This window comes from Thalia democratica, chromosome 8 (assembly GCF_965202585.1).
Source record: "Thalia democratica chromosome 8, ktThaDemo2.hap1.1, whole genome shotgun sequence".
Lineage (NCBI taxonomy): Eukaryota > Metazoa > Chordata > Thaliacea > Salpida > Salpidae > Thalia > Thalia democratica.
The window spans coordinates 25010051-25028770 of NC_139172.1; the positions used below are offsets into that span (position 1 = coordinate 25010051).

General features: G+C 26.6%; 1 protein-coding gene across 1 annotated transcript; it reads left to right on the top strand.

Annotated features, from left to right (window-relative positions):
• Positions 1-390: 390 nt before the first annotated feature.
• LOC145843060 (uncharacterized) lies at positions 391-12788 on the top strand. The gene is made up of 10 exons (XM_082950527.1): positions 391-583; positions 1698-1960; positions 2531-2684; positions 3165-3293; positions 7412-7552; positions 10427-10652; positions 10766-10993; positions 11708-11844; positions 11952-12102; positions 12167-12788. Exons 1-10 carry the CDS (start codon positions 391-393, stop codon positions 12741-12743), a joined length of 2199 nt encoding a protein of 732 aa, XP_082806653.1. The 3' UTR covers positions 12744-12788.
• The last annotated feature ends 5932 nt before the right edge of the window (positions 12789-18720 follow it).

The following is an 18720-nucleotide window of genomic DNA, read 5'->3' on the forward strand; positions in this document are numbered from 1 at the left end:
TAATGATGATAGCTCGGTATAATCTTTGGCCGCCTTTATATAAAAGAATAATATTTTTCATATTAAAGAATAATTAAGAAACTAAAACTAATTATTTTACTATTATTATAATATTTTTTTACAATTATTTTTTAGACTCATAAGTACTTTTGTTAAAAATGAAGTTCAAAAGCAGCAAATTGATGACTCCAACAAACATTTTTGCAATTTGGTTTTTCCTGTGTGGAGTTGAATACGGTTAGTATGTAGCACAAAAAATTTTAACTTTGAAGTATTGAAGTTTAAGTAAAAAATAAATTTAAATTTGCTTTTTTTCAAGCAAACTGTGAACGCTTTATATTTTTCTGATGACTTTTTATACCAACATACTTAGGTATGGTCTTATCCAGCATGAAGGAGTATTTGGAAGTCATCAGCCCAAAAGTTCAAGTAAGCAATTTACTGAGCTTTTTCGGTTACGCCTTGTCTGCGTACAGCGTTGCTGAACTGACTTTTTCTCCTGTCTATGGAAAAGTTACCGATAAAATTCCCCTAAACAAAGTAAAAATAGTGTTGATCATCAGCTGTTTGACTTCAACCTTAGGTTAGTGTTATAAAATTTGTGTAAAAACCTAAAAAAATATCAATTTTTTATTTAAAAATATACACTTAATACTCACTTTAAATATAAGTTTCACTTTAGTTTTCTTTACTTTTAAATTAAGTTCTTAATTAAAAGCAATTTCTATATTAAAAGTTGGTGTTGAAAAGTAAAATAATCCTGATGATATTCCAAATAAATAAACGATGCTTAATGAAAAAATAATTGTATAAAGATTAATAAAAAAAAAGTTATTTACGCTCATAATTCTAAACAGCTTCTTGAATAAAAACAATTTAATTGTAAATATAAAAATATAATTATTAATTAAAAGCAAAAATATGTTTTGTTATACTTATTGAACTCTCGAAAAACAATCTAAAAAATGCAGATTCGATTTTATTAAACTAGTTAAGTAAACTTAAAATTTATGTTTTTAAATATGATTTATAAGTTGCAGGTTTAAAAATTACGAGTAAGATTTATATCATGAACCTTCACAATTTTTTTCTACCAATGAACTATTCAATCACGTAACTTAGTCAAATACTTAATGTGTTAGCTGTAAAATACTAGAAAGATTCAAAACATCTGCCTGCGGTCATTTTAAATGATTGATTGTTCAACACAATTTTAAAAGTGTTTCTGTTTGACAGCTATAAATTGCCGTGTAAAACTTTATCGTAAGGTATAATATTATGTTTGTAAGTTTAAAATACATTCAAGCACTTTATATATGCGCTGAAAAGCATTAACTTAAAAAAGTTTTCCTTAGCATTAATAATTTCCTACACAATTTTTAAAATAGAATTGTTTTACTTTAATGATAATGTATAAGCAGTACAATGCATTAAGTATAACTAGATTAAGTTTATAGCAAAGATAAAGAAAAGTCATAAAATCTAAATAGTCTTAGCTTATGGTTATTACATTGTTCGAAGCAAGCTTCTTGGTTTTTACATGTACAATGAATATAATAATTTCTATCTCAACGTAGTTTTCGAATAAAAAATATTTTTTTAGTCTTCATGTTAAATTTAGCATTGTTGTTCTTGAATAATATACCCTAGCTTTAAAAATCACACAAACCAAACGTAGTAGCACAAACAAAACACAGGAAGCGTTTTGTACTTGGTCGGGTCCGGTCCGTGGATGGTCGTGGCGTCGAGGTTCGTGTCTGGGGTGGGCGTGGGGGTTCAGGCCAGCCTGTTCGGGTTCACGGCCCGCGACTGCGCCGACGACGGGCTGAGCAGGAAGATCACGAAGCTGTCGCTGAGCAAGTACGTGGGGCTGGCGGTGGGACCCGCGATCATGCAGGGGTTCAAAACAGTGGAGTTCCGAGTCGGTGGCTTGCAAGTCAACAAGCTTTCGTTCGTCGGGGTTGGTTGAAGTTTTGTATTCACGCCTTACTCAAAAATATCATTTTTAGTTAAAAACTAAAAAAAGTTTTTTATTGAATTTATGCAAGAAAGACTTTTTAGTTTACAGTATATGAAAAAAACAGTTTCAGTAAGTTTGAAGGGCAAAAGTTTAACAAGTTTCTGCATTAAAAAAAAATTAATATTTTTTCAATCAGAGTTTTCGAATATAATAATAATTATTATATGAAACGTGTCTCATTGGGCTTTTATTGACGGCATTGGAAACTGTAATAGCTAAACGTTGTGTGATCAAAACCCGCTAGTCAACGCATACACTAAAAAAATAAAGATCGAAAATTAAAACTTAACTAGTATATGCAATATTAACAGTTAAGCAAAACTTATAACAAAAAACAATAGAATTTTAATTAGAATTAGTTTACAACCAATGTTATAGTTTTAAAAATCTATAAAAAGTGTCAAATTTCACTTATAAAAATAGTTTTAAAATTTTGTTGACTTTTTTTATAAAATAAAACTGTTTTTAAGTCTATGTCACCAAAAACTATTTAATCAACAAAAATTACAGATTTTTACATCTACTTGCTGGATTGGATATATATTTCTTGTTCAGTCATTTTTTGTTAAAAATAATAAAAACCTGGAAAGTGAAAAAGTACACCTAGAAGATAAGTTAGGAGAAGCGTCTAAGAACATAACAGACAAAGCCGTAAAAGTTAAAAGTACGTTTCAATAAATTATTAGAGTAAGAAAGCAATTCTTTTATTAAAAAATAAACGTTCTACTTGATATAAAAGGTCATAAGGCCTTTTTTGTCATGTTTTACTTAGTTTAAAATGTATAGGTATAGCTTTATAGGTCATCAAACTAGGCCGGCCAAGCAAAAATATTTGGTCGGCTACATGCTTTTAGCTAAAAAAAGACCTGATAAAGAAGAAGCAAGTTTTAGCTTATCTATTTTAAATTAAATTTACAAATGTTTTCAATTTTTTCCTCTTAAATAAATTGCTGTCTATTTTACGATTCTTTCATTACATGTTTCACCTCGTATATTTATGTATATACTTATTTACAAGTAAAACTGTTATCTAAATAGCTTAGTCAACTTCTGACTTTTATTGGTCTATTTGACTTGTTCCTAATAGAAGGTTGCCCTGTATTTAATAGTTAAAATGTACATGAACACATTATATACTTATCAGGTAGCAAGACAGCTGCAATTTTTACTTGCTTACTCGCGACGTTTTCTTCAAACTTCGTTCAAGTTACTATAGAGACGCTAATAACTCCACTTACCGACAGACTGCTGGGTTGGCATAGCAACGAAAACGGTTGGTTACTTGCAACCGTCGGTTCTTTAGTAAGTCTATTTTGCCTACATAAAATCAAACAAAAATAAAAATAATTTTTGATAGAAAACTCGAAAATTGATTTTAATATTTCTGATTATTTTATAAGCAAATGATATATAAACATTGTGTAAAATATTTATTTTATTTTTTTGCTACAAGTTTTAAACAAAGTATTAAGCATAAAATTTCTTGTTTTTTATCGGATTTTTTTTTGTAGTAAGATATTAAGATTTCTTTTTTATTAAAAATTATAATTATTAATCAAATCACCACAATTAATAAACAAATTAGTTATCAAATTTTCATATAGATGTTAATTTTTGTTTATCTTTCGTTTGACTTAGAAAACTATACCTTTTAAACTAAAGAAAACCAAGAATTAAAATTGTTTAAAAGTTATTAGTTTTTTTATGGGTCTTGATAGTTTTTGTAAAACACTTATAACTTGAAGTTTTATACTGAATAAGCTTAAACCTAAAACTTTTATTTCTAATATAAAGTTTCTTGCAAATCAAAAGTAATAACTGCAAAGTGTATAAAAAAAATAGCGGTAAAGGTTCGTCAGCACTATCTAAAACTTTTAAGCTTTCTTTAAAACAATTTTGAACGTGTTACCAAGTAAACAATGAGAACTTTACCACAATTCATGAAAATATAGATTATTGCATCCTGTTTCTTGTTGATGAAGTTAACCTCGTTTCGATCAGATAAAATTCTCATGACTACTGGATTTATAACGTTGCTCTTTGAAATTCTATCTTTAATGTTGTTTCTGCATTTAGCAAAAAGTTACGATAAAGGTATGAAAAAATGTTTAGTTTTGATTACATTTTATTGTTTTATATCACACAACAAGTTTTTCATTTAGTTTTACATTAGGTAAACTTAAACCTTATGCTAATTACAATTCTAAACATTATTTACAACTTATTTAATACTCAAAAACCTACTTTATAAGTTTCATAACCACATTAAATGTTTTCACGCAAGTTAAATTGATTACTTTAAAACATCTTAACTTAGAAATGAAATTTGTTACCGTTCATTTAATTCTCATTTTGATAGAAATCAAAATGTAAATTGTTTTATATTATTTTTTCATAACTTAACAGCACGATTTTTCACACTACAATGTTTTTAAACAAACATGCAATGCAATTTTGTTAAGGTTGACCCAATTAGACATGACCATATAGAAATACATTGAAAAGAAGGTTTTATAGAAAAAAGGCACATACTTACTATTAACGCAATAAAATAACAATATAATTTGTTCTATAGATTTAAATAATTGAACGTCAGTTAAAAATAAAGTATAAAGTAGGTTTATACTGAACTTTTTATAATTAGAACATATTTTTAAACTTTTACTTGTTTGTTAAATAGACGTTTATAATTCCCTTCAAATATATAATAAATTATTCTAATAGCTATTCAAACTTATTGATTAGTGAGAAACGACACTAGCTTAGTACATATTCTGCTTAGAATAAAAAAATAACACTTTTAAAACTAAGTGTAAAAGTTCGTAGCTTTACAGTATGTTTTTACTATATTCTAGTCTAATCCAGTGACTCTTAGTCTTAAAAAAGATCTAACAACAGCATATAATTGAACTAAAATTTAATACACACAATGATAATACACACATATATTTGGCATGTTTTCATAGTTTAACTGTATAAATCAGTAAAAATACGCTGTTACTATTTTTATTATTTTTTATCAAAATAGTTTAAGTTTTATTATTATTTTATACTTTATATCATATTTATTATATTTTTTTTAAAACTCTGAAAAGTATTTGTTAAATAGTATAGCATGGTCAACTAACTTTTTGTGCTCAATGAAAAATCTCTATGCTCAATAAGAAGTTCAAGTGAAGCACTTAGAAAACAATGTTTTTGTTTTTGATAACTTACTGATACAATTCAATTGTATATTTTTTACTTTAATGTATTTTGAATAAATAATCTTTATTTTGGCATTCCTTCTCTAAAACTGCTATCGAAAATTAGATTAATTTTGTATCCAACTCTATTTTGCGTTAAATTTGTGTAAAAATCAACACTAAACCAACTAATTTAATTTGTTTTTACTTTATTATTTGTATTTAAAAAAAAAGTTGAAAATTTATTATATCAATTTTTAAACCTGAAATTAGTCAAACAAAAAACTTATAACATTTGATTTTAGAATTAAAGTTAAGTAACACAATTTAATTTTAATAGTAAGTCATTGTCAATTCTAAAGTTACTAAAACACTTTCTGTTCAATTAATATGCAAATCTAATTACATTTAGAAGAAGTTTGTTATTAAACAAAAAATAAGACAATTTTGATTATCCACGATCACATTGAACTTTTTTAGCACGCATAAATTTTAATTATTTTTCATATAAGTAAAGTGTCAACTAAGTCTGTTTTGATCATTTTTAGCCAAACAGTGACCAAATGCTAAAAATAGAATCTAAATATAGAAAGTACCTTACTGAATATAACTTAACATGTTAAACTTGTAAGTTTAGCTTAAAATTAATAAAATGATTTGAAAATAAAAGGATAACAGTATTTAAGTATTTAGTGTCATTGTTCGTAAATAAAGTTCTTTAAAAAAAATAACAAATAAAACTTGTAGATAAATAAAATGATCAAAAAATAAGTTTTTAATTTATTAAAATTTGAGTTTATTTTTAATAAAAAAATTGCAGGTTCTTACTGGGTATTATGCATGTTTTTAGCAATAACATTTTGTTTTGCTATAACAATTCCATTTAGTTATGTGCCTCAAAGCTCCTTGATTTCAAAAGTATCTCCAAAGGAAAACTCAGGTACATTTAATTAAAATAAAAACCAACTAAAAAGCAAAAAAAAAAAATATTTTAAAATTATTATCTAAATACATATGTGTTAATTGTTGTTTTTGTAATAAAATATTAATTTTTTTTTGATTATGACTCCTTCGAGTCGTGAGTTTCAATACATTTACCTCTTTTTACCTCTTAATTCAAATCAGAGTATTACATTACACTTTTATAGTTCATTAACCTCTCGCATCTTTACGTACTCGTTACGTTACGCACTCTCGTTTAGTTACGCATTTTGGAATTCTAAACAATTCAAAAAATAAAAGCTTACTAATAGGAGCCTATTGTACTATATGGCTTTGACCTTTATAGCTTAGGTTTCTTAACACCTTTCCTTTTATACCTTTAATTTTTTTTTCAATTCCTCAAATTCTTATGGCATTAAATTTCATTCCTACTCAAAAAATCCATTATTATATCTTTAATACAATGCAATACAATTTTATCCTTATGTGGGCAAAGGTCAAATTAAAAAAAGTTGTAGTAACATAATCAATTTTTATTAAACGTTTTTCTTACATTTCAAATATTTTTATTCAAAAGAAGAAATCTATTACAGCACCAAATGTATATTTTTGTAAAAGGCTATAGAAATAAATTTTAATATAGACACCACACCATTTCTTAATTGTAAACAAGTGCTTAATTATAAACTGAATATTCTAAGTAGAATAGAATATAAATGTTTAGTATCAAATGAGTCACATTAATACAGAGAAATATAAAATCTACTTATTATTAAAATTTTTCTACAAGTTATTTTATATAGATTTAAATTCTTTTTTATTAATGTTTAGTTTTATATTTTGTCTTTTTATATTTAAAAATAAAGTAAACAAATTGTTAAAAGTGGAAAAGTCCCCAGTCTGCTTTTAAATAAAAGCAATATCAAAAAACGGCCATTATAGTAAGTATATTTGGTACCTCTCGTATCTTTACGATCTATCGTATCTTTGCGCATTTTATCTGTGGACACAATGTGCGTAAATAAGCGAGAGGTTACTGTAATAACAGAAAATAATTTTTTTTACAACGATTTTTTGTATCAAAATAAGCTGTCTAGATAAAAGGCCTATAAAAATTAAGATAGGTTCTAAAATATTGCAGTATCTTTTTAATAAAACTGATATTCAACAAAAAAACAAAAACTCGCTAAACCGGTTTTGCTCCAAACTAAAAAAAAGTACAATCAAACTTTCCAAAGCAGTAATTTTTACAATCACACTGCAGCCTACATACAAGGGATTCGCAACAGCATAAAAGGCGTGGCGGCGGTGATCGCTCCGTTATGCACCACCCACCTCATCGATGACGACTGCTTGCGGTTGACGGGAGTCGACGCCGCTCTCGTTTCCATTTCGCTGGTATTCTGTTTGTTGTCTTTATGTTTTAATTTAAGTAAGACCGCTTGGAATTTAGCTGCCTATAAAGGTATAACTGGCACAAAATAGCTGTAGAACGACAAAAATAGTTTTGTTTAATTTTTAACTAAAAAGTTGTGTTTTTTTATAATTTAAGTTGTTACATTAGAACAGGGACGTGTACTGTCTAAAACTTAAAAAACTACAAAAGTTTATGTTCGTAGCAAAAATGGTTTTAAGACTTTTTCTAAAAGTTGTGTCAACAAAACAACATTTTTTATAATCTGCTAAGTAACTTTATGTATATCTCAACATCATTCATAAAACATAAAAACATACAATTTTGTTCTTTTATATTTTTTACGAGACCATGGTTGAACAAAATAAGTTTAACAGTAGTAAAAACATACTGAAATATATACTTTTGCTAATTATGAAAATACTATTTCAGTAATAACGTAAAGATACTATTTATTTGTTTTTAGTTTTAATATGGAAAAAAATTGCAAAACTTTTAAGGCATGCAGGTATTTATAAAATTTTTACGTTTGTTTTTAAAGATCAAACAACTGAATAGAGCTAATAAACAAACATGTGGCAGTTTTAAACAATAAAATTGTGACACAGGTATCTATTGCACTGACTTACAAGAAGTTGAACCCCGATAGCAGTTCGTTGGAAGCAGAATTGTAGCTAACATTATTGACTTGACAAGCACAAATTATAAAAACAAACAATGTTTTAATTTTACATTTAACAACAGATTAAAGCTGCCACTGCCTTTTTATTAGTTTGAAGACTTTTGGAAATATTATCTGTGTAAATAGTGTTTTTAAAACTGTATAACAAAAGTTTTCATGTACAAATGTTTTTCTGAACTAGATACTTACATTACGAAAGGTTTAAAAAAACAAAAATAATTAAATATTTATCTTGTAGTAATTTCAAAATTTAAACTTTTTAGCTAGACGTACAATTAAGCAGTGAGTACTCTAAATTTGCTGGTATAATAGTACGCATTTTTTGAAACACTGGCTCAAATTATTATAATGGTAATAAACAAATATATTTTTTAAACATATGTGTGTTATATTATGAAAAATCACTTGTCATGTTATTTTTGCTTTTTATCTTTCTTATCAACCAATAATTTTGTTGTGTTTTTTTTCTTTCGCTTTAAAAGTTATAACAGTGTTGTTATCTTTATAATTTGTAAATATTTTTTTATCAAACAGTATAACTGCACAAGTTAGCATTAGACTACACAGCACGACCATCAATAGTAATTTCCACCACTGACTAGGACCCTGGTTGTCTTTTGAATCGTAATAACAGTTTCAAAATCTTTGTAGAAAAAAATTACGATTATAGTGTGTGATGCTACAAACTTTCTCAACTTTGTTGACAAAAGCTAAAACATTATTATTATAGTAGAGTGTTTTGAAACTGTTTAGAAAATTTTGATAAAACTTATTTTTAATAACTTTTTACAAGTACTAAATTTTTACTACTTAATTTGATAAAGTTATACCGTATACCAAAGTTATAAACAAAGTGTATTTCATTAACCCAGAATTTTTTTGGTATCAAAAACTAGAGAATAATATCCAGTGATGTAAAACACCTTAACTTCAGTAAATTTAACTAATAAAAGAAAGTTTTTTTAAGTGTATTAAGCTTTAGAAAATGTTCACTGACTTACTTTTATCATAACTTTTGTTACATTTTAATTCTAAGTATTATTTTTATAACTTGTTTTGAACTTAATTTAGATAAATTATAGTAAACTTTTAGATTTTTAAAGCTGAAAAAATTATTAGTAAAACTTTAATGGTTTTGGTTTTTTATTGTAGTAAAACATACTACAGCTGCCAAAGCGTGCGAATGTCTAAGCTATATTTATTTACGTCAAATATATTTATTTCTTACAGAAGAAACTATGATAAACTATGTATTTAACTTTTACCCTACTAGATGATTTATTATTATATCTAAAGTATAATATATGTTTTACATAAGCAGTCGTTTTGAAACATGCTTAAAACAAAAAATTAAGACTTGTATCTTTAAAAGTAAAATAAGGTAGTCTAAAAAACTATTTACACGTGAATTAAATAGTTATAAAAAAAATAATTTTCAGAAAAAGCTAAGGAATAATGCAAAAACTATAAAAAATTTCATTTTTCTAAATTAAATTATTGTTTTCAATTTTCAAAACTAGTATTTGGGTAGCAGAAAGTTATAGTTTTTAAAAATCGTGACAAAAGTAATCAGCTAACTGTTTATTGAATATTTAAGTTGAATTATTTTTTACTAAAAAGCTGACTTGAAAAGGTAAACTTCTTCCTTATTTTATAGGTTTACTTTTATTTTCCAATAAACTCGTTTTTAAGCAAAATTTCGTGATATGACTAATGAAGTTAATATTACGTAAATTATTAGGAAAAGTTTAGTAGAGTAGTTAGAGCTTTCTACAATTAGAGGATACTTATAACTATTTAGCTTGCGATGACACCTTTAAAATATTCGGAAATGTTTTTTTGGTTCTTTTTTATTGTTTTCAAAGGTGAGTATTTGTTAATTTTCGTTTAGTGCGAGAGTTATTTATTAGACTAATTTAAACTTTGAAAGTTTGTCAATTAAATAAAACTTAAATAGCTTCAAAACTATTTCTGAAAACCATTTCAAAGATAAAAGATAGTTTATGATCAAACTTTATTACCTTTTTTTCATAACAAAATTTCGACACAATGTCTATCCATCCGTTTTAAAGCTTTATAAAGAAATAAACAAAGCGTATTAAAATTATTTTTTTATGAGTAACAGACTGTAGTTTTATTATTAAGTAAGTAAATTTCAATTATGTTACAAATAAAATTTTTAGTTGAAATCGAGTATGTGAAAGCACGAACAGAAATTAAGAACGCAACAAAACAGAATGTGGAAAAGAAATATATGTTAAAAAGAAGTAAAAGTCTTGAAAGCATGACAAAACTTAAATCTTTAAGCAGTCGACAAACAATTGGTCAAATATACATGAAAATTGGAACAGTGTCTCCAAGCAAGCAGAGAATAGATCACAAAATGTTTCCACTGACTCAAATATACGGGTTAAGCTCGTTATAGATTAAAACAAAATTGTTTTTATTAAAAAAGCATACAAAAAATTATTAATGTACTATTGTAATGAAAACAGTAAAAAATAAAACAAAATTAATTTCAGTAAAGAGGGAGTTGATTTCGTTTCCCCGTCCGGTTTTGTTCGAATCATCAAATCTGGAAATAAAGATGAAACGACCTTCTACTATCGTTTGTTGTGTCCGACGGGCTTCAGGTCTCTAGGTGACGTTGAAGGCACGTACAATGATGTCATAACGAAGTACAAATGCGTCAACGAGCGATACGTCATAAAGACTTCGTTTAACGTATCAGCTGTGAATTATGTGGTACGGTATGTTTTTTAAACTTTTAATTTTCTATAATCTAAGCTGAATTTTTAATTTAAAATACTTAAAAAAGATTGAAATGTTTTTTTAACTTGTAGAAAATAATTTTTTTAAATGGTCGTAAAACTAGACCAAAATGTTTTATATGTTATATAAATTATAATAATTTTTATATTATTTATATAAATGTATAAATTGCAATATTTATTGCTTAATTATCAATACTTGCTAAGCTTTTGTACATTAAGTTTGATAAGTTTTAAAGTTAAGTTGTAGTGTACGGAGGGATTTTGTTTTATTTAATAACTATTATCATCTTAGAATTACTACACTAACACTTATAATTCTAATAAGCATATTTATTGCTTAAAATTTTTCGTACTAATCAATCCCTCAATAAAAGTAAATTGAAAAGTAAAACTTTTGTTAGAAGACTAATTAATAGTTTAAATTAATTATGACGTAAATATACAAGGTTATATAAGACAAATACTAAAAATAAAGTTACAAAGAAAATTAAAGTTTTTATTAGTTTAATTTTTACTTTTTGTACTATGTTAGTTCTTTGTCAGTTTTTAGGTTAAACTTTTAAAATTTCCAGTGTTAATTTAATTTTTCGAATAAAAATAATGAGGCTAGTACAACTTAGTCAAAGTACAACTAAACCTAAGTTAAGCAATAAACAGTACAGCTTTATATATCTTTTAATTCAAATTTAGAAGAAGTACCAAGCAACCTCTACTAATAATTTATCGACCCAATAGTGAGTTTAGAACTGGCTTCTATTACGTAATAATGGAGAAGGATGATGTCAGAATTTATTCATTAGATCCAAGATTTGTCGAAAAACTATCAGGTATTTGTAACCAAATAAAGCTTTTTTAGATAAATAAAAAATGTTATTAACTAAAAATTTAGTTTACAGAGTTCTATTCTACTTTGCTAGCTTACTATATTTTACAGATTATTTTTTAGTTTCCACACAGCGCTATGATGAGGATAAAGATCACAAAAATGCAAAAAGTTCTTTCAATAGTGATAGCTGTTTAATATTCCCAATAGTTGCTGGCGCTTTAATCGTAATTGTTTTGATCTTAGGACTAATTGAATGCAGGTAAAATTGTTTATATACATCTAGTACCCTAAAATCAATAAATAAATACTTGTTAATCTTCTAGAAGAAAATTCGTCATTAAAAACAAAAATGCAAAAAAGAATCGAAAAGTTCCGCCAAATAAATTAACAAAAAAGAACAAAAGAGTGTCAGAAACTCCCACTGTGCTTACCACCTTACCGGAAATAAAAGAAGTTACTGACGTTGAAATCAGCAGGGGCTTCTCGCAAAAAGAGAAGTCACCGGTTTTTTTCACTTTAAATCGTTCTCAGCTTTCAGACAAAAGCGTCACAAAACTTTCCGTGGGCTCATTCTCAAAAGACGACAACCATTCGTACCAAAACATCCTACCTGTCACGAGCGTATCCAGGGATTGTCTCAGCCTTAACTTTTTTGAAATTGATGACGTCACAAAGGTTTACTCCCATGACGTGTTTTGCGCTCCAGTCGAGAGGAGAAGCAGCATCAACAGCGAAGTGGGCCGAGTTAGCCTGTTTAGTGCTAGTTCTTATGGAGTTTCAGGAAGTAAAGGAAGAAAGAAAACAATTAGTTTTTTGTTACCAAACAACTGTAGCGAATATGAGGAAATTAACGTGTTTGTTGAAACTAAACCACATGGAACAACAACAAACAACAAATAATTAACTTTTTGTTTTAATTAATTTAAAAAATACATAGTTTTTTAAAGAGGACTTTTAGTTTTACATAATTAACTAAAGCATACTTTTTTATTATATTTAAGATTTACTAAAAAACAAAAGAAATTTTGTAATAGTAACTACTACTTTTTTCAACATTTTTTATCTGAAATTACCAAAAAATAAGACTATATTTGTAAAACATCTATAAAATTATTTTTTTATTAATGCATATGTTTATTACTATTTAAAAAAACAAAAATTACCTAAGACATATTCTGCATGTCGCTTTACAGCGTTTAGATATTCTAATTTTTGCGTTCGGTAATCGAACTATTTTATGGTATTTGTTTTAAATAGAGTTTACAACATTTTTCAATACTTTATTAAAATCCGTTGAGTTATTGAAGTTATGAGTTTACGACTTTGCAACATAATTTTTTCTATACCAAGTATACGCTTTTTATAGAAAGCATATAAGAAGTACTTCGTTTGCCTTTCGTTACACTTTTCTAAAGCTTAATATTGTAAACTTTTGTATACACAAACACTTAAGAAACTGTGATAAAAATATTGAAAATAATTTTATTCTAAAACATATTAAACAACAAAGTTATAACCATAAAAAAAAATAATTTAAATAACAGGTAATATTTTTTATTCGTAAAACAAAATTATTTGAATATTTGTTTTGAAGATTATTAAAGATTTTGTAAGTTTAAATCGTGGTTTTTAGATATATTTTAAAGTTTTTATTGAACTAGTTGTAAAAGTATGTCCTAAATTTAGTATTTGTATGTATTATTGAACATTTTTTTTGTCATAAATTTTCAGTGAAAAATTTAAAAAACATTGCAAAAATCTATTTCTTGGTTTTCATGTGCTGTAAGAAAAGCTCAATGTTTTCTATTAACAACTTTAGATCACACGACCTTGATCACCAGCGAAAACTCTCAGAATCATATGTCTTTGTCGACAGAGAGTTTTCGTCAGATAATGCATTATGTATAATTATTTCTTTTGTACTTAAGCTTGTGTTAAAATAATCTAGGTTTCTAAACTTACTTTTCATAAAATAAAATACGTATAGCTTTAAAGTAAATAATGTTAACAGTTATAAAATAGTTTTTAAAACAATGAAACTAATGTAACATATAAACATAGAAAAACTAAACTATTTAAATTAATTCTATTTGAATAAGATTTACAATTTGAAAATCAACTCTGCGGTGAAACTGAGTAATTGTTTTTTCTCAAAAATAATAAATTATTAAACTAAACTATTACATTGTTTAAATAAGTTACTAACTCTTCTATGTAGGTTTATTTTTAGTCTATGTACTTAAACTCCTTGTTTAAAAAAAAATAAGTTTTGAAAATTAAAACTTTGGTCAACAACAAAACTATTATAAATATTATTTAAACAAACCTACATCGTTTTATTTTAATACTGTGTTAGTATTAGAATAATTTTTTATTGATAAGTATCATTTATTATAAACAAAGGGCCAAATTTATATTTCGCACTTTTATGTTGCCTTCGAAAACTAAAAAAAGTATTTAAAACTACTTAAAGCTTATCAATAATAATTGTTAAGAAAAATAGTACTATGCTACAACATTTCATCAGAATTTTTATTGTTTCTAGAAAATGCGAACACTCTTAAAATAAAACAGCATTACAGTAAGATGCTTACCTACTAAGTCACTTATAGTCAGAAGAACAGCGAGTAACAGCTTAGAATGTTTGTAAATTAATTATTGTGATGATTTGAAATACTTTTTTTTTTTTGACTTAATCAATTTTTGCCTTGGTTATTTTTAAAAGTTGAAAGATCAAATGTTTTTCTACAAATTTCGTTTGTGATAAAAGTTGAAAATTTGTTTTAAAAATCATTTAAAAACTTTAAAATTTTGTAAAACTCAGGATTCTTTGCAGTTTTCGCAAAGCTTCCGCTATTTTTTATTTCTTCAAAATGTTTTACTTCTTTAAAAGTTATTTAATTTTTAGAAACTAAGCTCTTTGGTTTCTATTCTAGAAATAGTTTTTATAAATCAAAGTTAAACAAAAGTATTTTTAAGGGTTTTGCTCTTACAACTAGTTTTTCAATTTTATCAAAAATTAGTTAGTTTGGTTCACTGTCTATAAAAAAAGCTTTCAGAATTCAAAAAAAAAGTGTTTCGATGAAACTATACTTAGTATTTAACTAAAGCGATGGGAACTAACTAAACTTACACAAAAAATTTTTGATTGGTGACTTTTTTAGTCGGCTTGCTTTATGGTCTAAACCTGTGCAAAAGTAAGTTTAAATTCAATCAACTAAACCTACATTTTTTTCTAAGTAAACTTAAAACCATGCAAAAACTATGTTTACTTTAAATACAAGTTTTTGGTTTCAAAAATTTTACTAATCTAATATTACTAGTTTTTTATTGTTTTCTTGCTTAGTGCTTCGTAACCAACTTTTACATATAAAGCTCTATTACAATTTAATTGATAGAGCAAACATTGTATGCATATAGTATTTTTTACAATAAGATACTAGATAAAGTAAACTTTTAATTTTCTATAGATATTGTAACTTTAAAGTATGAACAAACATTTTATGAGAAAAAATCTCGAAGTATGATTAACTTAAAAAAAAACTTGTAAGCTTTTACTTAAGTCGTAGTAAATAAACAAAAAACTTGAGAAAAGTAATACATGTAAATTGAAAGAAATTTATAAGTACTTATACTACTTTATAATGAAGATTGAAAAATGAAGTGAAAATAAGAAGTTTTTTTATATTTAAAAATAATGATTACAAGTAGTTGCTTAAAAATAAAAATTAGTTTTACTTTCTTTAAGCAGTCAATTAAAAGTTTTCCTTAGTTAAGATGTATATACTTAAAGTTCTAGAAAAAAAAAAGTTGAAACAAAAGAAGTCACAAAAAAAAAACAAAAAAACATTAAAAAATAGAAAAAAATATATATATTGTATTTAAAAAAAGTTTTAAAACACATTAGTAAGTCGCCCATTGTTAAGCAGAAACAACCTTTTTATGTATCTATAAAATTCAATTATTTAAGGGCTACTAGAATGCCTCAAGTTTACATTATATCTTACATCCTTTTAAACACGTTCGATTATCGTTTTGTGAAACTCGTATCATTTATTAACTTAATAAAAACAAATAAAATGTTGTAACTGTCAGAATGAGCTCTACGATTTTTGATGGAATTAACCTAGTTAAAGTTTATAAGCTAGTCAAAACGTTTTAACAGAAAATTTTTTATCAAAATTATTTAAAGTTTTATGAGTTTATTTCCTTTTTTGATAAACACTTAAGCAATATTATTCTTGCGCATTGTACTTCCGTACACATGCACTTAATTAACTAACATTTGTTTTAGTTTAAGTATAAACAAACTTACAAAGTATATAAAAAGCTACCTTCGATTGCTTTTTACAACTGATTAAACAAAATATTAATATTTTAAACAAAAAGCAGGAAAAATGAGAAATATTTTATTTTTGGTTGTAAGTTTTTTTTAACTAATTTTCTATTGTAGAAACTATTATAAGTTCAATGTAAATTATAACTACATATGTACAAATAATTTAGATTAATAAATAAGTTGGTGAATATTTTTTCATACTATTTAAATTACAGGCCCTTGCAACTCTATTATTATCAGCACAATGTTATACTAGTAAGTTTTATTTGTTGCATATACTATATGGTGTTTTTTTTTTAATAAAAAATGAGCTGTTGTATTTGAGCACAATAAGAAACTTGTATTATGACAAGTATTTAAATTTTACAAGTTTTACGTAAACTAATCAAATAACTTAAACAGATAAATAACTCATTAAAAATTAAAAAACAAGTTTGTTTTTAAAACTATTCAAAACTATAAAACTCTTAGAAAAATTTTTGTTTTTCACGAGATTCAAAATTTTTTTCACCAACGCGGCTAATTTAAGCAAACTTGTAAGAAAAAAAGTACAAAAATTTCGGAAACAAATTAAGATCAATAACATTTTCTCACATCATAACGTCGCAGAACTGTCGGACTTCAAAGTCTTTACGACTGACGGTTACATATGCGACTTTGGTAACTGGCACGGGAGAACCCCGGATTACGGAAACACCTGCTCCAGGATGTACTGGAGCGTGTGGGCTTGGTGGAAGGCTCCTTACCCCTGGTGCTATCACAATGGAAACAGTTGGAACTACTGCCAGGGTTGTTTGTTGTTTAGTTTTCGGTTTTGTTTGACGGTGCTTCAATTAGTAAATGTTTACGTTGTTTACAAAAAGCTACAGTAGTTGACTACTTTTCAACTATTAATTAATAAGATAAAACTCATAAGTAAAGATAAGCAAATTGAATATTTTATGTACAACCAGGTTTCAGTGGCAAAAAATGCGACCTTTTCAAGTAAAATAAAATAGTAAACTGCACATAACAATGTTGTTTATAAACTTATTCATGCATAAATAAAATTTTTGTAATTAATAAAGCTATAGATAAACAAAATTGTTATGTGCAGTTTACTACTTTATTTTACTTTTTTGCAATTTTTTGTCACCGAAACCTGGTTGTTATTAAAATATCTAATATGCACATCTTTATTCAAACAAGCTCTTTACATTTCAGTAAATAAGCAATCTTATTTAGTTAAGAAAAACAACTATATAAGATAAAACTCGAAAACTTTATATTAACTATAAGTCTTTAAAATACAAACATAGAAACTTGACAAGCAACACACTTATTACTATACTATAAAAGTTACAAAAACCCTTAAAGTTAAAACAAATCTGCCTTAAAGAACAAAAACCAAACAAATCTCTTAAAAGCGCGATAGATAAAAAAACAAAAAGTTACCAACTTTACAACTTCAACAGAATACACTTGGACAGTGGAGTACCCCGTAGACAGACAACTGGTCAAGTTTCAGTCTAAGCGGAAGCAGTACTACTTCAACTACGAGTACACCGGCACCACTTACAGCGCAGCGCGCAAGATCTGCCAAAACCGAGGCGAGTACTGGGACTTGGCCACCTTTCAAGTGCAGCCCAAGTACGAGCTCGACGACCCGAGGTTCAAGTGGACCTTTGAAAACTGGGGCGAGGCCTACGACAAGTCTCTGAAAAATATTATGTGAGTTTTAGCTTGAAATGTTGGTAACAATACGTTGGCGTGAGAAGAAGACAAAATGTTTTAACATAAAAGTTCTAACAAAAGTTCTACTTTGTACGACGTAACAAGAGAAAATATAACGCGGGCTTAGAATAAACGCTCATATTTGTTTGAACAATTTATTTTACTTGGAGTATATACTCATATATTTAGTTATTTTATATACAACACAGCTGTCAGCAATTTTGAAAGTTTGTTGTTTTTTACACAAAATAAGTATCTCTGTAACAAAAGTTGCGCAGACAATTTTGACAACCGTAAAAAAAAAACAGTTTTAATTGTATTTATGTTTTTTCAAAATAATTTATTTTATTATTTTAGTGACGCTCTCCACCCACTCATTGAAACGTGGGACGATTTTTGGGTGAGGGACGCTCGGGGACTGGGGTACGGCCGGCTAGGGTTCAACAGGCAGAAAAGTCGCTTCTTGAGGTTTTACAGAGCCTCGGACGACAAGCATGAAAAGAAAAGTTTCGTGTGCGAGAAGGATTTAGCACACTGGGCGAGTTGGAAATGACCCGTTTCAGTTTGCAAGCTGCTGATTTGAATTCAAACCTGATAAAACTTTGGTTTTGTTTTTACTAGTACTCTGTCTCTACAAAAATGTTTTTGTTTTTTTTTTAACGAAAAATATTTGGAATAAACTGCATTTTGGATAGAATTTTTTTTTTAAACTGTTGTTGTATAGAACAAAATAGAAAAGTTTTTTGAACTTAACTATTTTAATTTACTGCCTTTCTTAATAACAGATGTGTTCCATAAAAAAAAAGGTAAATGGCATTAGATTGT